This window comes from Haplochromis burtoni, unplaced genomic scaffold, assembly GCF_018398535.1.
Source record: "Haplochromis burtoni strain Fernald_Lab_line unplaced genomic scaffold, NCSU_Asbu1 Contig_403, whole genome shotgun sequence".
Taxonomy (NCBI): domain Eukaryota; kingdom Metazoa; phylum Chordata; class Actinopteri; order Cichliformes; family Cichlidae; genus Haplochromis; species Haplochromis burtoni.
The window spans coordinates 475,415-494,978 of NW_024582764.1; the positions used below are offsets into that span (position 1 = coordinate 475,415).

Sequence of the window (19,564 nt, forward strand, 5' to 3'; positions counted from 1 at the left end):
ATTTACTCGCTTGCAAACTTTACTCCAGCTGAAAGGACTTGAAAAGTTAGAATAACGTCCCCTCATCTTCATTGCATTCCTCAGAGTGGAGGAATATATAGCATATTGGACATTATTAGTCTTAACATGATTGCAGTTTAAATTAAATATGCATTCCTAAATAAGGTCAATTCACTGTCAACAGTGAAGTATTTTTAAAGGAAGGTGCATACAGATCATGTCTGTTAGGTATTTTTGTGCAAAGTGTCTCACACTCTTAAAATAAAAACTCACCCAGGTTTCTCACATTGTTACAGCTGCCCACAAAGCACCAAAGAGCTGAAGCCAAGCAGCCTTAAAGAAATAGTGCTGATTCATAAGACCTCATGACCCAATACATCAATTCTAATCGCATTTTACTACAGCACGATGAACTGAGGAAAATGTCCATTCTCGGGCATTATCTAACACGCTTCTATGCATCCTACTACCAAATCTGTCAGTGCTGATTCTAGTCTGTTGGGGCTCTTGGCGAGAAATTCACAGCGTACTCCTACAACCAGAATTCATAACCATTATAAATAATGACCAATTTGAATGGTTATGAATTGTTAATAGTGTATCTTCTCCATAAATAGCTTCCCCATTCTGCTTTCTTACCTGCTCAGGACTATTAGCTGGCTGAAGCCTCTGGCTGCAGACTGTAGAGTTTAGCTGGGTCCTGATTGTCACACACATCAGTTCTGGATACAGAATTCACATTCAGACACATGCTAAGACAGATAGAGCAGAACCACATGTCGTTGCAGCATCATCCACAGCAGCAGCAGCAGCAGTAGCAGTGACAGCAACAAGGGGGCAGCAGTGATGCAGAAAGAAATGGCAGAAAGAGTCAAATCAATGCTTTTACAGTCCTCATTCTAAAACAGAAGTGTGATCAGTGTGTGCAAGACAAATGTGGCAGCACAGTTTGTGATGTATGCTTCTACCATTATTTACTGCTACTAGCTGCATTAACTTAATTAGTCACTGAAATTAAAAGACAGCTAATTACAACCAATATTTCTACCCTCCAGTAAGTCAGCGACAGACACCAGCAGGTGCTTTGCCGTTATTTCAAAAGAGTGCTCAGGTCTTACCTGTTGTCATTGATATCTGTGGTGTTTCCTGTGGACAGAAAGAGTGCATAAGGAGGCAGGCAGGTGCACAGTGACAAGGTTGGTGGCGTGTGAAGTGAGGGAGGAAAAGTGGGTTTGTAACAGACACGTAAGTTCAATTAAAACAGCCTAATGTGAAAGTGAAGTTAGACGGCCTTGGAACAAGCAGCTGCATAATGTATTGTATTAGACGCCAATATCTCACATTTGAATGACTAAACAGAACATTTTACAAGCACTTTACTGATCTGGCAACCCCATCAGTAAGGCAAGGATGGAAAAGCAGCACCAGCACAGGTTTAGCTGCCCAAAGCTTCATGCTTAGGGAATGATTACGGGCAGGGTCATTAGGTTATTTTCTACTAACGTATCATTAAAGTTACCAGAAAGACTGATGCCATGGTAACACAAATACTGACTGTCACTTATAGGTTTTGTAACTTTCACCTGCACCTGAAGAGTTTTCATTGTGTAACATCTCTACAGGACATAAACACATTTAATATTGCTTGAACGAATGACCAATAAACAGTGGCAAACACTGCCATTTGACCATAAGTGCCTCGTGTTTCCCATCTAAGGTGTCCTTGCATTAAAGTACAACCATCCCAAGGACTTTTATTAGCAGAAAACCAACAACACTTTCTTGGGAAATTGGGTCTGGTTTTAATACTGGTTCCTGGATCATTTTTATATCCTGCAGAACCTGATGAACTGAATTCAGCCCCAGCAGCGACTCTATTAACTCAACCCTCGGAGGCTGGCATTCTACCTGAATTACTGTGACAGAGATTCATTTCACCAAACATCCACTTGGCCTTTCTGCATGACAACGTATTGACAAAACATAACAAGACACTTCAGTTGCTTCTCAGTTTTTAGCAAGCGTCTGTGGATTTATCCATTGTTATGCACAGAAGCAACTTTATTTAATTTGTGCACAATTTGATGAGATGGATGCAATCATGGGACCTCACGCTTGACTGGATTATGAGGCCTGTTCAGTTTAATCCCTTAAGTAGAAAAAAATATTGTGACAGTTAATAAAAATCCTTATCCTGTCTTGTGTTATGTTGCACATGTAGACACTGTAACTGTGAATGTTACATTTAAACATGCTATAAATAAGAAATAAGAGGCTGCTGATCTTTGAGATGTGCATTTCTTCATAACTCACTGAAATTCATGACACTGAGAAGAACAACGGTAAATAGTAGTGATGAACCAGAAGAAATATGGCTTCAAAAGTCTGATTACATGATAATTACAGTAGACATTTGCCTAGTATGAAGGAAAATAAGAAATAAATCTGAATGAATAAAAAACTGCTGGAAAAAATCAGAAATTTACAGACAAAAAGAGCAAAATATTGACATTTCTTCCACAGCATTGTTGACAGAAGAAATAATAATGGGAAACCAGACTTGAACTAAGCCTGATTAAATCCTTTAAGGGTTCAAACAGGTAGTGAAAATCAGTAGTGATCTGTGATATTTAATTAAAAGCTCATATTGTAGCAGCAGACTGATTTATTGGCACAAACCCCGTTTCTGACTTTTATTGATATTCCTTGAGAATCAAAGAGGTGTGGTGTTGTTACACAACTCAACAACTGTCATCACTGGGTCAGAAGCTGAGGTGGGCGTCGCAGCCTGTCTGTTGGTTACCTGTCTCTATCTGAGTAATGACACAGCAAGCCTAATCCATCTCCTCCAGAGTCTGTCGCTGACGGGTGCAGACAAGCGCGCACACTCACACACACCCACAGACACAAAAAGCTTTTGCCTCAAACAAAAACCTCGAGCAGCGGGAGCAGTTCACTGCACATTTTTCATTGAAGTTTTACAAAAACGATCATCTGTATCCTGCTAATACCACTCTATGCAGAAGGAGAAGAAATCCCTGACTTCACTTCCCACTGGCTCAGAGTGAGAGTTAAATCTACTGACTACAACTTCATTACACAAACGTAATATGAACAAAAAGAAAGGTTTATGACAGCAGCAGGGCAATCACTGCTTTAACAGCCAGCAATCTGGAAGAGTATATAAAGCAACATTCAAACCTAATGGTTTATATGATGGCATAATGACAATCACTTAAAAAAAACAGTCATAAAAATAAATCCATTTACCTCTGCTGATTGCGATTATAAAAATTCTCATTACTTTTTACATGCTTTATCTGAACAGGGCTCACCGTTTTCTGAATCGAGTATTTCAGAAGCGTTGTCTGCTTGGCTTTCTGATTCAGCCGGAGGCCTGTAACAGCAGAAACACAAGCACGTGTCAACATTACGTGAAAGTTATCTTTTAAAATCTCGAGCTATAATCGAGAGTTTTCATCACATGAAACAGCTGAAGTAAATGGAAAACATGAAAACTTTATGAACTTGAAGACTTTTGACTTCTTCACAAGCAGAGTGCAGACTATATGCATTTAGAACAGCAACAGACAGAACTCATTTGTAGTACTGTGCAAAGGTCTTAGCCCAAGTATCGTGGCAAAGCATGCACCAGTGTGTCTGTTACATGATATCAGGTCGAGTTATCCTGAGCAACAGGTCCACAGCTTGTCTGAAAGTCTTTCAAACAATATTCTTTTGGACATTAGTCTCTTTTTCTCCATTTTCAGTCAGTTTTGTTTTTCAGCGCGACAGTGATTTGAAATAAAAAAAAGCATACACGGATATTTTAAAAAAAAGAGAGAAAAACACACAATGAACCAATAAATCAGTCATCGACTGGCCCCCCCGAGCCTGGACAGCAACATTAATGAAGTGTGGGTCACCTTAACAGCAAAAGGAACAAAAGGCAGAAACATCCAAAGAAAGGCTTTGAATGTTCCTCAAGAAGCCTGGCAAACTATTCCTGAAGACAACTTACAGAAATCACAAGAAAGCTGCCTAAGAGGTTTCAGGCTTTGTCAAAGAGGAACGGTGGTCATATCAAAAATTGACTTTCAAACTGTTTACCTCATTGATAGTATTGGCATGTATCAAAATGTGAAGGGTTTTCACATCACTCTAACTAAGAGACAAACGTCATCCTTGACTGGAGACAGCAGTTGAAACCATAATGAAATAAATAAGAAAGCCAACTATGGCTACGAAGAACAGCTCAACTTTTACAATCAATCAAGTTATGTTAAAGACACGAATAAGGCAGAGATTTAAAAAAGCTGAATAATGTTCGAAAGGCAAATACATGTTGGAAATGTTTAGGCAGGAGTAAGGATAAACAAATCCATTCAAACAACCTAATTCACTGAGTTAATCCTAATGGATTAAAAGATTATAAATAAAATAGAAAATAAGGACAAAGTGCAGGCTAACAGTACAAACCCAATTATTATGTAAACATAATGGATTAACTGGTGGTATCAGTCACTAAATGACTCAAATGAAAGACATTGAGAAAGAAGTTGGGTTCTTTTGTAAGTCTGACTGGTCTGTGGGTCTGATAAAAAGGTTAGTAAACACTCTTGATGCAAGCTCAAGAAAGTTCCAGACAACATTAAGTGGCATACAGGTATTGCCCCTCATTACGATCTCATATAAAACCAGAGAGAGCCAGAAAGTGTGGCTTAGTTAAAGTTATATGATACCGATTGTTAATTAAAAAGTCAAGAAGGTGAAATATGGTAAGAACCACAAAAAGTGACTAAAATCGCCAAAACAGCTGTTTTACTCACATATTGTTTTGAACATTGCTGTCATGTGCATCATTATTTTGGAAGTCGAGGTGTTTGGCAGGGCTGTTCTGATTGGAGTTGGACTCAGGTAGCCTGGGCTCACTCTCTGGTGTTGAGGGAGAAGTAGGAGAAGCAGATATAGGAGAGGAAGGAGCAGAGGTAGCAGCAGCAGCAGCAGCAGCAGCAGCAGCAGGGGCTGCTTGGTTCCTGTTGTGGAAAACAGCGTTGCAGAAGGCAATGGGCTGATCGCTGAAGCCTCGGATAAAGAAGGGGTTGGTGGGAGAGCAGACTGGGTAGTGGCCAGGGCGTACAGGCTTGGCTGTAAGTGATAACAGAGAACAATGTATTGATTGATTCACTCATCCATTAAAGCCAGACATATTTAATTTGCCCTATAGGATGATGCTTAAAGCCCAACACTGAAAATATATTAATGTAAAGCGAAATATCACAGATAGTCTTGTTTGCTGTGCTTTAATCCTCGAATGAAAATCATTATGCTGAAAGCGCTCATTTAAATCAATAGCTCATTTTCTCATTACAGCAGCACATGCATCTGAGTTGAAGTAGCAAGCTAGTGATCAGACTGAATTACACTGTTATTCTAATGTTTCGCATTTCTTTCAGGAGAATATGCCTACCGCGTAAATCCTTAGAAGCCGAATGTTCCACCAACTGTTACATTCTTTCATGCAAAAACTCTCTCGACAGCTTTTTGTTTTGTTTAAGTAAATTCTTTTCTCATTTCGGTGCAACGTAAACAGTCCTTTGCATATCTGTGCGTTCCACAGCAGGAGAATTCAGTTACATGCATGTTTGCTTCCTGAATATGAAACAAGATTGGAAGAGGAAGAAAAGGGCATCAGCTCGATCATGCAGGTTGTGAAAATGTGGTGATATGTTAAGAGGAATGTAGGAAGGAGACAACAGATGAGTAGAGCAGAGAGGGCAAAGCACACAATGGATGCTGCTTGTGGGAAAATCTCAACAGGGACGTGAAAAGAATGGCTGCACAATGCTGAACGATTTTTCTCACATGCTGCATTACAAAGGAAGCGATCTGATGGGAGGGAGATGAAACGCACAACGGTGTCTACATGTACAACATCACACATGTAGTGCTGGAGAGGATATACATACTATATCCTTCCTACAGTGCAGCCAAAGGAAGTGGCATGGGCTTTGCATGCATTTTCCCCCCTTATTTTATTGTTGAATTTGGGGCTTATGCATCACATCATAAAAGAAAATTAAACTGACTTTTAGATTTACCACATTTGAGTGGATTAACCGACATGTTCTGATGAATCGGTTGATTTAAATTCAATGTTTTTCAGGTGCTGTGCTGCCCAATTACTGAGAAACAGCTTTCATATGTGTCTCTGAACTGTTATGAAACGATGCAGTGGCTGTGAATTTGCTGCAGACTAAATGATTGGATGCATTTTACAGCTACCTACAGATTAAAAGATACTGCAGTGTTAAAGCAATCGCAAAGCTTTTACAGAAATGACACATGCAGCACTGTCATGTAATTTCTAGCAGACTGCGGTTGTTATTTTGAATCTGTGAGCAAGTTGTATATATTACCGATGAGCGCAGCATGGGGTCGGCGGAAGGGAGCGCGGGCCTTCATCACATCTTTGATTCGCTCCACTTCCTGTTGGTAGCGATGGCGGTCCTTCATGGCTCCTTCTTTTGCCTCCTTCAGCGCACCCTCGAGCGCCTTAACTCGCTCGGCTGTAGACCGAAGACGTTTCTCCAGTTTTGGAAGCTCGCAGCGCAGATCTGCATTGTCACGTACCAGCTGTAACACAAATCCGACATGTGCAAAAAACAAGCTATGACTACAGAAAGACAGTTATACATTTTCTATGATTCAAAGCACTTTCTTACTATAGGCCTCCACTCTCACACACTCACACTCTGATGAATGCACCAGGGCAGCTCAGGGTTCAGTATCTTGCCCAAGGATACTTTATAAGCAGACTAAAGGAGCAGGGGATCAGTCCACTGGCTGCTAATTGGTAGATGACCCATTTTACTTCCTGAACCATTGCCTCCCCAAAGAGTTGCTCATATGTTTTGCAATCTAAGAATTTTTTTTTACTAAGAATATAGTGCAGAGTACAAAAAGTGGAGCATAGGAAGTGTGTGACCATAACGTCCATTTCAGATCAGTTAGGGTCAAATGGGTGCAGTGGGGTGGAACAGAGAAACATCAAGTGTAACCTGAAAATTGTACCAGGAAGAGACAGCCCACAGTTGCACCAGTGTTGTAAAAACTACTTCAGTCTGAACTCTCCTGAACACAGAGTCAGTCTATCAGAAATCTACAACCGGGAAAAAGTAGGACAACTCTGGTGAATCATCTCCATTTAAGTTTCTGTTTTGAATTAAAATAATGGGCCTGAACACAAACAGAAAAATGAATGAATGAATGTTTCAAGGTATTTTAGAGGGGACCAGCATGGCAGCTGTTCCTCTACACCTCAGATCTCAGCAGAGCCTCAAAACATCATGAGAATATGAATTAGCCTAAGCATAGAAGGGAAGAATAGACTCACAATCCTCTTGAATATTGTGCAGCTTTGATGAGCAGATGCTGTAAACAGTTGCGTGACATTATGATAATCATCATTATGATTTTCCTAAACATGTATTAAATCCGTGGGTGTAATGGATCTTTTAAACTGGGTATTTTTAAAGGAACACAGTTGCTAGATGCTGATATGCGTGTCGGAGCTGTTGTTGGATCTTTGGATGTCCATGACACATGAGGCAATCTGTGATCTGATTTTCACTTGGTGGAAATGTGCATGAGCAGTAATACCGAGACGAGTTGCTCTAACTTGCAGTCGTGCCGTTCTTACAGTAGCACCCCACCCCTGCAGCACTTTCAGCAGGATATTGTCTGACCCCACACTGCCAGAGTACTGCAGGTCTTTCTGGATCAGTAGTATTGTGGCGTGGGTGTGGTCTCTCGCCAGCTGCAGAGGAGGGGTGACGCAGTGAGCTCCCGGGGCGGCGCAGGGGCGGGGTGAACAGGTGTGCTGGGATCTGACAGTGATTGTGTCTCTTTATATGTTGGCAGTGACAGTCGGAGGAGAAGGGCGGACGTGACAGCAGAGAGAGAGAGCGGGAGTGTCTGTGTCCCTGTACAAACCCACAGTGTTTAATAAAAGTTCTGCTATCGTCAAAGTCGCTCCGGCTCGTGTTTCTTGGGTCCCACGTTACAAGTATATATCCAGAAATTCCCCGTCCAAGCATTTAGTCTCAGTGTGACTCCTAAAAAACACAACTGGGACATGGAGGGTCGATGCCACTGTACTCAACCAGGAACAGAGAGCAGCTCCTGATAACTGATCCAGACACCTGTGCAGTCCATGCACAGACAGGTGGCTTCTTGCATCATTCCAGAGGTGGCCATACCTTGTATTAAATATTCATATATATCAGCCTTGGCCTAGAAAATCCATATCTGCACTTGTCAGTTAATATTATAATGTGCCTATATTTCTGAAGTTATTATTTATGAAGCTAAATCAACACGAGGATGCAATGATTTAAATCTGCCTCATGCTGCATGTTTCCTCTAAACGCAAAAGTTAATAAGTGAGCACCTAAACACTGACAGTCTGCTTCTGTGTGATCATGCAAACTAATCCATACCCTGCAGAGATAATGAGCACTATAGCTGAGATTTTTTCACAATGGGCAAAGTTATCTAGCAGCCAAAGCATTAATGTGTCTGGGATATTCACCTGTGGCTTGTTGGCGTTAGTTTGTTTGCTGGCGAGATAGTTTAGTGACGATTGCTCAGTTTTTACAGTTGATGGACAGACAGAGATGATTAAATCTGTGCAGCGGCAGAGAAACTTGCAGCTTTGGTGTAGTGTCCACTGCCCATTTGCAAGCCTTATCACTTTACTGCTGATTTATGACCATGACTTTCGCCTTCCATTCCCACAGTATCAGCAGGTGGTGGATGGGATGGAGTCTCCCAGCAGCCACTTTAGGATTGGTTTTCTGCCTGACAAACTGCTGCACTGCAGCTTTCACCAATCTGCCAGCCTGCAGAACATTCAGCACATCCAACACTTAGTCCACGGAGGTAGTCCATTTAGGAATATTAAAAATATGAGGTGTGTGCGTATGTTTATGGCTTTCTGAGAGCAAGGTTGGTTTTCAGAGTTTGTGTGGAAGCCAGAGTGCGGAGAAAAAAACGAGAATGCCTGTTTGCACCTGCATCAGGAGTGTTCAAGTCTTACTGTTTTATACAGTGAGGCGTCCTTTCCCTGGAGACAGAGGGGGGGTTAACAGATCCTGCTGCTCTGTTTTCAAGGAGACTTTCATGTGAACTTGGTGTAGTGAGATGATCGATCGTGCTAGCGTTTCTTTTGCCCACAGGAGAGAAATGACAAACAGTGCACACAGCTCTGTATTTGAATTTGTCTGTGCCTCTTTGTCCGCCGCACATATTCATCGTAGACATTTTTTTGATTTACTGCTGCAGCCCTGCAGAGGGGAAATCAGGCCCCCTGGTCAAAGGGAACCTGGTCATTGGTCTTAATTTTCAAACTAGGTGTGGACAGGTCAAATGTTTCCTGTTTCTGTCACTATAAATTAAAGTTTTGTAGGAGCTGTGTGCTGTTACCTGTTTGTGAACCTTTGTAAGCTGGTCCAGGTTGTTTTCAAGAAAGGAAATCTTTTGTTTCTGGGTGATGTATCCGCCAGTATCATCAGGCTCCATCTGTGCACTCTGTCGATTAAAAAGGAGATGAAATAGAAAATAGAATAGAAAATGTCACTGTAACTCTAGACAGAACCACCTGTTTCTATGTGTTGAGTAAAAAGGGTTTAGTTATGTCTCTTACTTTTCTAACTCGAGTTGTGAGGTCTTGAACGAAAAGCTTGCGGAGGTTGTGCAGGGTGTGGAGCTCACGAGCCTGCAGTGTGAATAAAGGAACAGAGAAAATAGTGCAGTTAAAGCAGTTCGAGAGGACTGAGTCGTTGAATCGTGACAGAATTTATTAACTTACAACAGTTTCCTCCAGGCCTTTCAGATCCTGTTTTGATTGTTCGTGTCGTTCATGGAGGAATCTATAGACAGACAGATAAATGCTCAGACACAGATGCATAGAAGAGTCAAACTGAACTTCTCTTTATCCAAACAATTACCAAATTCTTGCCAGAATAATTCATGAATAGAGAACAAAGGCAGCACATAATGCCTGCCCCACTCATGGGCTGTTATCCATCTGCCATCTGATGCAATATGCTGCAAAGGTCAGAGTAGAAAGAGGCCTATTAGCTGCCAGCTGCCACCTTATTCTGAAAGTCCATAATGGAGATGCAAAGAGAGTCAGACAGGAAGAAAAGGACCAAGAGAGGAGCAGGCTAAGAAAGAGTTAACAGCAGAAGAGTAAGATACTGTAAATAGAATTCAGTCAGAGCTCCCGAGCGTGAGGAAAATAAATAGACAAAAGGAAGACAAATGACAGAGAGAAATGGAAGACGCAAATCAAAAGAGGCAGCTCAGCTCGCCCCCAGGCCTCCATATGGTGAAGTGTTTGAAAGCCGGCCAGGACAGTAAAGCAGCAACTCACGTCAATTCCTCCAGCTGCCGGCTCTTGTGATGCTCTCGGCTTCTGAGACGTTCAAAGTCACTGTGCAGTTGTTCTAGCTCCAGCTGCTGCCTCTGGTTACAACTGAAAAAAGGTGTTAAGTGACTCAGTCGTGACATCTTTTATATATTATCTTTTTATATTACAAAAACACAGGGATGTAGCTATTAGCAACGTAAGCACAACCCTTGGGATGTTTGGAGGAATGGAATTAAAAAAATGGAGGTTAGTTTTGTTTCTAAGGCAGAGAGAACAGCGAGTGAGCTGGAGATTGAAGAGTGAGATGCACTGATGAGAAAAAAAAAGAATGAATAAGAAAGGACACATTTGTATTTTCTGATTGCTCCACAGTAGTTCTAAAATAAAAAATAAATACATTTGCAAAATGCTCGGGGAAGATTGGGATGGGATGCTACCTGGTCATTAAGTTTTTATTGACTCCTATTGCCACAAGCTTCATGCTATTATTTTCTCTGAGCCACACCCCCACACCCCAAAGATTGATGCCCAACAACTTTTTTTTGTTTAATCATCTCTAGCAAACACTTCCAGTGAGTCACCGGTGATGATCACGTGCATACTTTACAAAAATCCCACATAGTATGCCTTTAAGTGTTCTTAGCTGCTTTTAACTGGTTTCCTTCTGATTTTATTTAATTAGGGTATCCTTACAAAACCTTTCTGTCACATGAGAAAAGAGCTGTCTGTTCCAGTCCCAGGCATATGGCTCCAGCTCAGTGGTGTGCACAGGAGCAAAAATGATGAAGAAGCACCATTAGTGCATGCAGTGTAAGGATTTATTTTTGCCCCTAATTCAAATCATGGCTGTACTGGCCAGACAGGCATTTTGGCAGAGCAGAGGGGCACTTAAGTAGCCCAAGTGTGTAATTAGGTCACAACTAGAGCATTGAAATGCCCCATTAGAGTATGGACACAACATATTTTTCAGTGGCACTTACCAAAAAAAGGGTGCACACCTGTAAACATTTGCATTTGCGTGTGATCCTTGCAATCTGCACTACCATTTAATGTATACCTACTTTTTGACATTCTCTTTAAAGGATCCGGAGGGCATCCCTGCTCCTGTTTTATATGCGTTCCACCTCACCGACATCCATCCTTCCGATCTATTTTAAAGCTGCTTATCCAAATCAGGCTGTGTGAGCAGGATAAGCAGAGCAGCACCAAATGTCTGTTCAAACTGAAATTCTCTGCAGCTGCTCCTTGGGTGTTAACAGATACTCCCAGGCCAGCTGGAAAATGTACTTTAGTCCCTAGAGAGGGTCTGCCCAGTGGTCTCCTCCCAGATGGCCACGCTTGGTGTAGTACATCATCAGAACAAGGTACCTGAAGGGATGGGTTTTCATTTAGGCCAAACCAGGCCAGTGGCTCCTCGCATTGGGGTTGTAGCAGCTTGGCTCTGCAGCTTCCTGACCATGTAAACCACCCACACGTTTTCATTTCAGCCAGTCTGAACATTGGGGCTTAGACCGTGTTGAAGGTTTGAGAGATACTGAAAACATGTATTCCCAGTTTGAGCGTTTACAAACCACTTATGAGGGTAAAATTGAATTTCAAATTTGAGCATGCAGCTGTGTTGCTGTGGTACGGTAAGTTGTCTCCCTTAGAAAACATTCATGGCCTATATTTCCGCAGTGCCACGGTCTCAACGACTGAAAGAAATATTTTTCTATAGCATCCTTGTGATTTTTCTGCTGGAACGATTTGATTCTTTACCTTAAAATACTTTTCTTTTCAAACTCTTTCACAAGTTACAGATTTCCAAAAACTGAGTCTTGGTTTTGAAAAGTAAAGAATTTACGGTGAAGCACTCACTCAGTTAAGTCATCGATGATCTTTTGCTTCTCATTGATCTCGTCTCGCAGGCGGCCCAGTTGTTTGCTGTGCACCTCACGGTGTGACTCCATCTGCTGCTCCAGAGCCCTCTGGGGTATTGGCGACAGAAGGGGGGAAGAGACAGATCGAGTATCGTAACACGGGAGTCAGAGGAGAACAAAGTGACTAAATAACGAGAAGAAAATTACACGCACCGGTGCACATGTGGACATGCCAAACCACACGGGCATTAAACACAAACTTACACACCCCACGGTGTCCATACACTACCACTGACGGGACTGTGAGACTCGGCTACTGAAAGTGGAGCGTGACACACACAGGAACGCTCACACTCGTGTGCTCTCGATGCTCTCACGAACACATCCACAAATACAAGCAGATAATGAAAACAACAAACAACGCCAGCTGTTTAAAAGTGTCTGGCAGCTGAAAACTACATCTGTTTACTTTTATTTGGGAATTTGGCATCGCTGGAATTTCATCCTTCATTTCTGTCAAATCTTTTGACCTTGTAAAGATGTGCTGCTTTTTAGGCAAATCTCATTTTGATCAAGTCATTATGAATCTTTGTGGTTTTCAGTCACTTAATAGTTTGACGGCTGAATGTGAGGATACTCTGTGGCTGTCCTGTGGCCATGCTTCCTGTAACCATCTGATATTTGAGACTTCCTGTTTTGCTGTTTGCAGTTAATTGTTTAGGACACATGTAGATAGATTTACATTAAGATGCAAGACTAAAACATCATTGGATGTTCCTCTGATTGCTTTTTATTCGTTGTTTTGCATTCCCTCTTTTGCCTAGGCCTTGGTTGTGATTGGTCACTGGTATTTGGACTACAAACTGACCACAAACAAAAAGCAAACAGCTTCCAGTACTAGAAATATTGCCCATTGCCTACAGATTCGTCACATTCATATGCCGATATCTGCTTTTCATATTACCACTCGATGATTGTGAATGATGTAAAATGCTTCTAGGGGCCAGAATGACAATCAATAATCTGTGCAGCCACTACCTAACAAACTATAGCTGTTCCAGAGGGCAGTGAGTTATCATTTCCTTGCCGAGCTTGCTATGATTGCGTCTTTATTCTAAATTAAGGCAATGAGTTGAAAGCTGCAGTGTCTGAATGATTGTACAGACATCAAATTGTCATCTTCTTATCAACACTACCAATAAAAGGGGTTGAAAGCAAATTTCCGAATATATGAAACAATTTCTTTAGTTTATTAAATCATTCCTACAGTCATTTACACACTTGAGTCCAACTACACGTGCAGTCACAGGCAAACACACACCCCGCACACGCACACCTGCAGTTGGCTGAGAGGGTGCGAGAAAAGGTCATTACATCAAGTTGCTCTCACTGTAGTCATGGTTACCTTTATATCACAGGAGTTCTGGGCAGACGTGTGATTCTCCCCCCTGGTCACTTGTGACATGCTCTCTGAAATAAGCACACACACAGAGAAAGAGCGAGAGGATGGCGGTAAGAGGAGCAGATAAAAGCGGCGCGCACAGATGTTGATGATGGTGACCTGACTTTGACAGCACAGCAGTATCACCACTTCATGTTGACAGCGAAGGCAGCGTGATCTAAGTGATGTCTCGGGTGTGATAATATCTATCTGCAAATGACATCTATTGTGTCATGCAGATCTGATATTGACTCACTGCTGTTCCTGGTGTCTGATGATGAAATTACCGAGCGCTCTACCTCAGACCACACCGTGCGATCAACGTGACCTGCAGCACTTTGTGTTAATCTGCTTGTGTTATGGCTTGAGGACCGTCTGACTCGACTGCTGAGCAGGACTAAAATTGATTTCCCTGCCCTTAATTCCACTGGTTGTTTAATGCCATTCTGTGAGACTCCATGGGAAGAGTGACTTACACTGCCTTTGGCCTTATTTGGGAATTGCGTCAGTGTACTGTGGGAGCATCTACAGCTGGACCTTGCATGAGTTTCAAATGTAAAATCAATCTATTAGTGCTGGTGTTGTGAAATGTTTGGGAGCTTAAGCTTTTTTGTGTTCTTGTTTTTCTTTTGCTTGACAGGACAAAAAGGCCTCTGGAAGCAACTGAAGCTCTATTAAAGATAGCAACCTGAAGCTACTTCCTCCCATTTCTAGCCCAGAGACACTAAAATGCAGCAACATATTTTCTGTCTTCTCACTATTTACTTTGTCCTGACGTTATTTGGCTTGACTGAGTCAGAGCACTGACATTATATTTAACTCCGGCATTTCACATCAGTAGTGGATTAATCTACTTACTTTGCAGTCAGTCCCGAAATGACAGCGTCACCACGTATCACTTTAACCCCTTTAGGATATTTGTTAATGAAAAATATGCATTTATTAGAAGAAAACTCTCTTGCATTTACTTCATTTGAGTTTATATTGAGAAAAGACCTGTTTTGCTGACAGTAAGATTGGCTTCACTCCTGGAAACTTGTGTTTGGCTCTATTTATTGAGTGTAAATCTGTCTTTTTTCTGGTCGGACCATATTGAAATTTTCTTCACCAAAGAGTCTGAATGAATACTAAAATCTTTGCTCCCAGTTTGCTATTTTGCTCTCGTAGGTAAAACATTTTAACTTGAGCCTAGAGCAATCTATTATAAAAAGGAGTACCCACATACTACACTTGCCAAATTGAACTAATATTGACTGGCCTCAAATCCTCAACTCCACTGAGTATTTCAGCAACATGTGCTCGTACACTTAGACTCCAAAACTTGTCTAACTGACCAAGTCTCACAATCTTATATCCACCCAAAAAGTCTTTTTGATTTTGTTTTGAGAGTGAAATACTAAGAAAGAGCACAACGAATAAGATCTTCTTTTGAGAATATATGTCTGTTATTTCTTATTTAGTTTATAAACCCTAAAACTAGTTACTTTCCCTGCATATTAGGCTCATTTATATCACCAAGACACTATTTGAGATGATATTGTATCTTAGACGTCCCAAAAGGTTGATTCTGTTTATCTGGACGTAGCGTTTTCAGCGGGAGAAACGTTTCGTTACTCATCCAAGTGACTTCTTCAGTGTCAGCTGACTGCAGGTTTCCCCAACTTTATAAACAGTACAATGATTGAAACTAGCACCACTGAATGAACATTGGGCTGTGAGGTCAGTTCCTCGATCATTAATATGCACATTTTCATGGCCATTGATCAATGGTCTTTGATCAATGGCCATAAGTACCATTCACAGAGAGTTGGGGAATGGCTGCGATCACAGCACTGTATCTTAAAAGCATTTTTTAGCTGTGAAATCATTTTACAAGCCCTCCCAGTAACAGTTCACACACTTAGACTTTTGTTGTACAAACCCTAACAGCATGAAGGTGCTGGTATCCTGTGGGTTCTCCCCCCACAGTCCAAAGTTATTCAAGTTAAGTTAATTGCTGATTCTAAACTGATCGTGTTTGTTAGCCCTATGACAGACTATGGACCAGAGGAAGCATCTTGTTCAGTTGCTCTTGTTCTAAGATCATTTCTCTCAAAGTGAGAATGAAGCAACGCCAAAGGTTTATGAAGCACTTGTTATGAGTGTGTCAACACTTCTTTTAAGAGATTTCTCACTTGACTAAAGTTTAGACTTTTTTTTTTCTCATTTCAAGAAATCTTACCAAGTGTTATTTTATTATTTTACTTGATTATGGTCTGGATTTTCTCAAATTACATATTTTTTCCTTATATTTAGCCAATTTTTGCAGTGTATTTAGTGATACTTATCTCTGTAGACGGTGGCTGCTCACTTACCATTTTAGTGCAGACAAAAATACGATGCTGCTGTTTATATTGTCACTTTCATCATCATCATCAAAATCTGTGTTTCTCCACTGCATTAGATCATGACCAATCACCAACTCTAATATACTAAACTAAAATGAGTAAAATGCTTACCTATTATGCTGATTTCTTACTCTGTATTGTTTTTTATGCACACAACTGAACATGTTTAAAATAGTCGTTATTATCAACGCTGTATTATCTTAGATCAACCTCTGTCTGAAATAAGGAGTTTGCCTCCTCTCCTCTTATGGCCACGCTCCCTTCAAGTTGACTTTCTTCTGACTGGCTGCCTCTAACAAACAGAAGGTTGGAACCACAGGTGGGTGGTGCTTCTGTGTTCACAGGCAGCAATGTGGTCACAAAATTACCATACCATACCATCATCAGGTGTAACCATCAGTAGAAAAAACAGTTTAAAGCTTGATCCTTTGGCTCACATTTGTAAAAATGCTGACCTTATTATCTGAAATCTGAGAACCTCCAACACCTCAGCGACTTTGAATTTGATAAGCATTTAAAGGAAATTGATGGAGTCACTGTATAGTGCAGCAGAAAACTGAAACAATCTTTCAAATGTGGATAGTGTCAAAATTGGTTTTCCCTCTAGAGCCATGAATTTCAAAAAATCCTTTTAACCACTTGAATTATCAAAATTTCGAAATGTGCCAATTTGCCCATTATTTCCAACTAAAGAAGCATTTTTTACTACAGAATTTCAACCTCTGGACACATTTCAGAGGTTTTACTTCTGATTTATAATCCAAGTCAAATTCATATCTTAAAAACTCTTTGTTTCAAGTAAAACAAAATAACTCCAATGACACGTATGTTACATGTTCGTGTTCTGTGCTCTGCCCTCTCCTAGTTTAGTTCACAGTAAATGGAGTGTAATTTACAAAAAACACCTTTTTACCTACAACCTGCATACGCATACATCTTTAAACCCAGATGGAGGTATCAGAGGAGACTCTTCATCTCCCCAATACTTCAACATACAAATGCAAATGTCAGCAGATGTGACTGAAACAAACATTATTAACTGTACTACTACACACCACACCAGTGATATCTAATCATTAAAAACACAACTTCTAAAGTGTACTTCTACATGGTTGAATACGTATGATTGAACGATATGATAATTCAAAAAGGCAAATCAAGTTTATTTGAAAAAAAAAATGTTTGGCTAATGAGCTTTATTTAAAAAAAGTAATCAGAAAAGAGTAAACGTACCAGTTTAGATACTTGCGCTGCTTCACTAGTGTGGGCTATAACAAATGTACCTTGAGCTTGGAGTTTAGCCAGCTCCGCAGTCAGAGAATCATAGCTGTCCTCCAGCTGTCTCTTCCTCAGCTCCACGTTCTGCATGTACTCTGTTAGAGAGCGAATCTTCGCTTCGTGCTGAAAGTCAGAACATCATATGCAAAAAGTTTAGTGACGAGCAAAGACCTCTACCCACGAGGACACTTTACATCAAGGATAAAATGCACTTTTACTTTTTGTTCAATGAATATTTATGATCTCTTGTCACCGGGGAGTGTAGTTTAAATACCACAGTTAGCGAAATTTGAACCGTGGCTTCAGGCCACTACATGAACACAGAATATAAAACATGCAATTATTTGAGAATTATGACCCTGCGCAGACTAAAAATGTCTAAAGCAAAAAGAAAAATCCACCCCACAAAGAGTTGGGTCATGTTAAGATGTTGGGAGTAGCTACACTGTGTTTTAAAGCTTTTCAGCCTTTATTATGACAGGAAAACTGGGAAAAGACATGCAGCAAATGGCTCAGGCTAGATTTGAAACCAGGGCTTTAAGAGACATGGGTCACCTGCCCAAGCCAGTGAGCCTTTTGAAGTGTTAATTGATAATGTTTCAGTATCAGTATCACTAGTATTTCTGTCTAGTACCAGATGAACAAACATTTGTACCCCCATATCATTTTATTTTAGATCCTACGGTTCATCTAGATTTAATAATTCAGTTCAATTCAATTGATTTGGTACCCAACAACAACACATTTATCCCTCAGTTTGCAATCTTACCTGTGAAATGAGAAGGTGACATGAAGACAGTTCTCTGCCCGTCTCCTCCATCTTGCGGTGACACTCGGTTTGTAGGTTCTCCAGGTGGCGACAGCGCTTCACCATGGACTTCACCTCTGACTTTATCTTATTAATGTAGAGGCGAGCCACTGTGAACTCTTCCTCGATCGCTCCGGTGATCTCCACAGGCTGGAGACGAATGAGTGCGAGGAGACAGTTAAATAAAAAGAAAAAATCAGTCTAGTAGATGCTTGATCAGGATTGAGTGGGGACTGTTTAAACACAGCATGGGCGTTAAATCAGTGGAAAGGGAAGCATCTTAGAAACACTCTGGCACTTTGTATGCACAGCCATTAGGTTAATGGTCTCATTTAGCAGATGTAGCAACTCAGAAGCTCCGAAATGAAGTGTGGAGGAAAATGTATACACATCAATCTAAGCACTACAGATGATAGCGGATGTGCATACACGACATTCTGCATATGCGAGTGGTATACTGACTATATTGAATAATGTAAAGCTGTTGATTTAAGTCACGTCTATAAACACAGAAATTTATTTTAAATGCTCATTCAGAGCATAAATTTACATGGATGCCAAACCAATCAAGTTAAAGAGAAATGCCTGAAAAATGACACTTTATCAGCAAACAGAAAATATTCATATGCATACACATGCACACATATATATGTAAGTTTTTTTAAATTTAATTGTCTCCTTTTTGGCAGATCTACCAGAGCGCTTTGTCACGGCTTTATGCCAGAAGATGCTTTGCATTTCACTTTGTTGGTATTTACTGTCTCTCTTGCTTTTACTTGCTGTCTTTATTTCCTTCCAGCCATTTGAGATTGTTTGGTCATCCCTCATTAATTTCTCATGTGGTTAATTACTTATGTGCACCGATCAAGCATAACATTCTGACTATCTATCAGAATCAACATTAACTTTTAAAACAATAAATAGCATTAATGTTTTCAGCAAATTGAGCTCATCTGTTGGACTCGACCACATGGGTCAGCACCAGGAAGCCTTGGCCGCCCACGACTTGGACCACTTTTGATGGATACTGACCACTGCAGACCAGAAACATCACACATGAGTTGCAATTTGGGAGACTCTCTGACCCAGTCGTCTAACCATCACAACTTGCTAATATCCTCACAATAGCCCTCTCCCCCCCTTAACACATCATCTCTGAAAGCAAAATGTTCCCTGGTTCCTTAATATATCCCACCCACTAACAGGTGCCATGATGAAGAGATAATCAGTGTTATTCACTTCACCTGTCAGTGGTCACAATGTTCGGGGTATTTTTACTCTGGTTTTTCTCGTTGTTAGCCATCATCAGTCCATCTGTGTTCATCTCCAAAATTTACTGCCAGCGTTTTCTCTCAT

At 40.8% G+C, this 19,564-nt stretch overlaps 1 protein-coding gene across 2 annotated transcripts in view; it reads right to left on the minus strand.

The window, feature by feature from the left end:
• LOC102313626 (kinesin heavy chain) overlaps positions 1–19,564 on the minus strand; it is a 68,009-nt gene that overhangs the window by 4,471 nt on the left and 43,974 nt on the right. The window contains exons 16-28 of one of the 2 annotated variants that reach the window (XM_042212961.1): positions 18,170–18,358; positions 17,406–17,523; positions 13,700–13,764; positions 12,293–12,402; positions 10,439–10,540; positions 9,872–9,932; positions 9,707–9,778; positions 9,487–9,591; positions 6,420–6,636; positions 4,830–5,148; positions 3,336–3,397; positions 1,119–1,146; positions 640–722 (exon numbers count right to left, since the gene is read on the minus strand). In XM_042212961.1, coding sequence (XP_042068895.1) covers positions 653–722; positions 1,119–1,146; positions 3,336–3,397; positions 4,830–5,148; positions 6,420–6,636; positions 9,487–9,591; positions 9,707–9,778; positions 9,872–9,932; positions 10,439–10,540; positions 12,293–12,402; positions 13,700–13,764; positions 17,406–17,523; positions 18,170–18,358 — 1,518 coding nt within the window. In that variant the 3' untranslated portion in view covers positions 640–652. Of the gene's footprint in view, positions 1–639; positions 753–1,118; positions 1,147–3,335; positions 3,398–4,829; positions 5,149–6,419; positions 6,637–9,486; positions 9,592–9,706; positions 9,779–9,871; positions 9,933–10,438; positions 10,541–12,292; positions 12,403–13,699; positions 13,765–17,405; positions 17,524–18,169; positions 18,359–19,564 lie in introns of both variants that reach the window. The other variant, XM_005944343.2, reaches the window with a different exon arrangement.